The sequence below is a fragment of the Nicotiana sylvestris genome, chromosome 10, assembly GCF_000393655.2.
Source record: "Nicotiana sylvestris chromosome 10, ASM39365v2, whole genome shotgun sequence".
NCBI classification, from domain to species: Eukaryota; Viridiplantae; Streptophyta; class Magnoliopsida; order Solanales; family Solanaceae; genus Nicotiana; species Nicotiana sylvestris.
Genome location: NC_091066.1, coordinates 172,186,115 through 172,191,098, shown reverse-complemented (window position 1 = coordinate 172,191,098; position 4,984 = coordinate 172,186,115). Strand labels below are relative to the sequence as shown.

Sequence of the window (4,984 nt, the reverse complement as noted above, 5' to 3'; positions counted from 1 at the left end):
AAACTCTAGTAGTCTACCCGATACAATAAGGGAAGAACTCTCGACTACCCCCTATCCCACCACCCTAATGCTCGACCTCCACATGTTTCTATCAAGAGCCATGTCCTCAAAAATTTGAAGCCTCACCATGTCCTACCTGATCACCTCACCCCAATACTTCTTTGGCGCCCTCTACCTCTTCTCGTACCTGCCAAAGTCAACCGCTCATACCTCATAACCGGTGCATCTAGGCTTCTCCTCTACACGTGTTCGAACTATCTAAGCCGCGCTTTCCGCATCTTGTCGTCCACGGGAGCCACACCCACCCTCTCCCGAATATCTTCATTCCTAATCTTATCTAGCCTAGTGTAGCCACGCATCCATCTCAACATCCTCATTTCTACTAATTTCATCTTTTGGATATGTGAATTCTTGACTGGCCAACACTCAACTCCATACAACATGGCTGGTCTAACCACCGCTCTATAGAATTTACCTTTGAGTTTCGGTGGCACATTCTTGTAACACAAGACTCCAGACACTAACCTCCATTTCATCCACCCCACCCCAATATGGTGCGCAATATCCTCGTCGATCTCCTCATCTCCCTGGATAATTGACCCTAAGTACTTAAAACTTTCTCTCTTGAGGATGACCTGTGAGTCAAGCCTGACTTCCACATCCACTTCCTCCGTCACGTGGCTGAACTTACATTCCACATATTCCGTCTTAGTCCTACTTAACTTGAAACCTTTAGACTCTAGGGCCTACCTCCAATCTCCCATTAACTCCTCCTCACATCTTATGAATAAGAACTATATCATCAGCGAACAACATACACCATGGAACCTCTCTTTAAATATGGTGTGTCAGTGCGTCCATCGCTAGAGCAAATAAGAACGGGCTGAGCGCCGATCCTTGGTATAACACCATAACAACTAGGAAAGGCTCTAAGTTACCTCCCACAGTCCTAACCCGAGTCATAACTCTATCATACATATCCTTTATCACCCTAATGTAAGCTACCGGCACACCTTTCACCTTTAGACACCTCCAAAGGACGTCTCTAGGGACCTTGTCATACACCTTCTCTAGGTCAATGAACACCATATGCAAATCCCTCTTCCTATCCCTGTATAGTTTCACTAACCTCCTGATAAGGTGGATAGCTTCTATGGTAGAACGACCCGGCATGAACCCGAACTGGTTTTTCGATATAGACATCACGCTTCTTATCCTCCCTTCCACCACCCTCTCCCAAACTTTCATGGTATGACTTAATAACTTGATACCCCTATAGTTGCTACAATTCTGGATATCCCATTTGTTCTTGTACACCGAAACCATTGTACTCCACCGCCACTCATCTGGTATCCTCTTTGTCCTGAAGATAATATTAAACAACCCAGTCAGCCACTCCAAGCATGCTCTGCCCGCATATCTCCAAAACTCTACTGGAATCTCATCTGGTCCGGTCGCTTTGCCCCGACTCATCTTACCCATCTTACCCACTACCTCCTCAACCTTAATATGCCTATAATACCTAAAGTCTCGATGACTCTCGGAGTGCCCCAAATGCCCTAACACAATATTTCTATTCCCCTCTTTGTTTAGAAGTTTATGAAAGTACGATTGTCATCTTTGCCTAATCTGGGCCTCTTCCATCAATACTCGACCATCTTTGTCTTTGATTCACCTCACTTGATCCAGGTCATAAATCTTCTTCTCCCACGCTTTGGCCAATCGAAATAACTTCTTGTCCCCACCTTTGCCCTCGAGTTCCTCATAAAGCTGACCAAAAGCAACAGTCTTGGCCTCTGTGACCGTTAATTTCGCCTCCTTCCTAGCCTCCTTATATCTTTCTCTGTTTGCTCTCCTTTGGTCCTCGTCGGTGCTCTCTACTAACTTAATGTAAGCCACTTTCTTGGCTTCCACTTTGCCTTGGACCACGTCATTCCACCACCAGTCACCTCGGTGCCCACCAGAGTAACTTTTCGAAACTCCCAACACCTCTCTTGCTGCCTCCCTTATATAGTTCGTCGTCGCCATCCACATAGCGCTAGCGTCCCCGCCACTCTTCCAGGCACCCAAATTCATCAGCTGCCCCTCCAACTCCTGCGCATTATCCTTAGACAAAGCTCCTCATCTGATCCTCGACTGACCGCGTACAAACCTCTTCTTCCTTTTCAACAAGATACCGACGTCCATCACCAGGAGCCTATGTTGCGTTGCGAGGTTCTGGATCACCTTGCAATCCTCGCACAACCCCCTGTCACCCCTCCTGAGGAGGAGATAGTCAACCTGAGTCTTAGCCATCATACTCCGAAAAGTAATCAAATGTTCCTCCCTCTTCGGGAACATAGAGTTCACTATCACCAACTCAAAAGCTCTAGTGAAATCCAACAGTGAGGTACCACCCCCATTCCTATCACCAAAGTCGAAGCCATCGCGCACCTCACCATAGCCACCAGTAGACGACCCAATATGACCATTGAAATCCAAACGAGGGGACTATCTGTATGCTGTTAAAATAGAGCCTGTCCGATTTTACTATTTGATCGAGACCAGAGAGTTGCACCGAGGGTCAACCTCGTGGTGGATCAGATCGAAGCACGAGGACAATGTACCGAGCTCGAGAATCGAGGTGCCTATCGAGATCGAGGCTGGCAGCGATCGAGGCTGGCAGGGCAGACTTCGAGTAAAACGCAGTAACAGAAAAGTGAGATATCTGTGACTGGTCGAAGATCATGGCGAAAATCTCAGAACGGATCAAATCAAAGGCGGTTGTTTAGGCTAATCGTAGGATTTACTTCGTAATTATAATTGTACCATAGATAGATTTCCTCTACTATATAAAGAGGGTCCTAATTATTTTATAATCACCTTGCATTCACGTATATCAAAGAAATATAATACTTCTTATTCAACCTATACTCTTGTTCATCAGCTTGTTATATTTTTATTTTTTCTTGCACCAATCAGTTCGAAGGTATTCGAGCTCGAGGGCTGAACTTTGTTCAAACACTGATTTGCCTTATATTATTGTTAATTTCTATTATTAACCTTTATATTTATCAATTGGTATTAGGCAAAATCACGTGTCCTTAAAACTAAATTATAATTTTAATTGCTCTCTAATTTTAAGAGTAAAGATAATTATATTATATATGTTTACCTAATAAATCACGTAATCTTAACAAGTTGATGTGACTTAATGTAAAAATCTAAGTACGAGTAAATTTACACCAAAATCAGAGCGGAACTAGAGTGTAGTTTACGGCCGATTTATAAGAATATGCACATGGCCCATTGTAATGTATCAGAATATATATTACTAATAAGTATTGTTCCTTTCGTTTTACCCAAACAAAAAAAAAAAAGGGGGGGTGATTCTAACTGTAGCATTGACGTCTCTTTCCCATTTAATTGTATGGCAAGGATTAAGAGGAAAATAAAAGTTCTCTTGAAAATCTACATTTTTTATTTATTTTTTATTAAAATGCAATACAATGGATAGTGTCTATTTTAAGGAACAAGATTGGTTTTACGGGCTATCCCGTAAAAGTCAGTCCCTATCTGCTTATGTAAGTATACATAAGGCGGTCTCTATTTCTTGGTCTTAGGATGCCCTGTACCTCAACTTAAATTGATGAATTTAACAGCTACTAAGCCAAAAAAAAAAACAACAAAACACAGTATAATTTTATTAGTGGGGTTTGGGAAAAGGTTGTTTCCAAATAGACCTCGGTATCCTCCCCTCCAAGAACTACTCCCCACCTTTTGCTCTTGGGATAACTCGAACTTACAACATCTCAGTTGGAAGTGGGGGTTGCTTACCATTCAAGCAACCCCTCTGGTCGACATCAACATCTTTAAGTAAAACGAAAAATTTTATTTTGTATTTTATACAGACAATTTTTTTGTCGCACAGTTTTATGGATCCAGATTTTTGTGGACCCAGAAGTGTAAGATTGTGGTCCATAAATTTGTGAGACAAAAAGGAGCCTCATACAACTAGTGTAAGTTGTATGAGATACAAAATAAAACTTCTCAAGTAAAACAATAATGCTCATATGCGCGCGTCAAACGCCAAAACACCAAAAATTGATATACCTTGTTTTTGTTAAAAGAACAAGTAATACCAGAAAAAGGAAAAATGTAGGTTCACTATTTTCTCGAGAAAGAGCTTTCTTGGTACACACTAAAAATTGACAATATTTTTTATTTTTTATTTCTTATCATGTAATTAATTCAAGTTTAATTTATATACTCCAAATAGATATAAGTTACTCTATGTTTCAGTTTATTTGAACCTATTTTCTTCTTGATCCGTTTCAAAAAAGTGACCCCTTTCTAAATTTGGTAACAATTTAGCTTAAACTTACAATTCTATCCTTAATGAGAAGCTTTTATAACCACACAAATAAGTCCCTTTTTGACTTGTTTAGGACCACAAATTTCAAAAATATTCATTTTTTGTTAAACTCCATGCCCAGTCAAACACATGTTCACATAAATTGAAACGGAGGGAATAATTAATATACATTTTCATTTTAATTTATTAATTAATCACAAATTTTAAAAAAATTTAGTTTTTTTAAACTCTGTGCCCAATTAAACAGATTCATATAAATTGGAACGAAGGAATTACAAGTTAATTGGATTTCTTTCACGAGAATTTCAACCTGGCTCGAAAATATATACTCCTATAATACTTATTCCACATTTATTTTGAGGGGATATATGGACTGAGCATTCAAACCTTTGAAGTTACGGAGAAGAGAACTGAGACAAGGAAAATGGGACCACATACATAGTACTATTACATTAATTGCAAGAATCTCAAGCAGCTTAATTATGTTTATTTTTTCTGCAAAAACTTTATGATACTATGATATTAAGGTATATTTTTCTGGATCTTTTCAGCCATCACCATTATATTAGATGAAAGTACAGATAGGTCAAAATCTACCTCAAGGAGATTCAACATGAAATAGCATTATGC

General features: G+C 39.8%; 1 protein-coding gene across 1 annotated transcript; it reads right to left on the bottom strand.

Moving 5' to 3' along the window:
• Positions 1-254: 254 nt before the first annotated feature.
• On the bottom strand, positions 255-2,028 carry LOC138880264 (uncharacterized). Its single transcript, XM_070159943.1, has 3 exons — positions 1,676-2,028; positions 977-1,363; positions 255-681 (listed from the first exon to the last, which is right to left on the bottom strand). Exons 1-3 carry the CDS (start codon positions 2,026-2,028, stop codon positions 255-257), a joined length of 1,167 nt encoding a protein of 388 aa, XP_070016044.1.
• Positions 2,029-4,984: the final 2,956 nt, after the last annotated feature.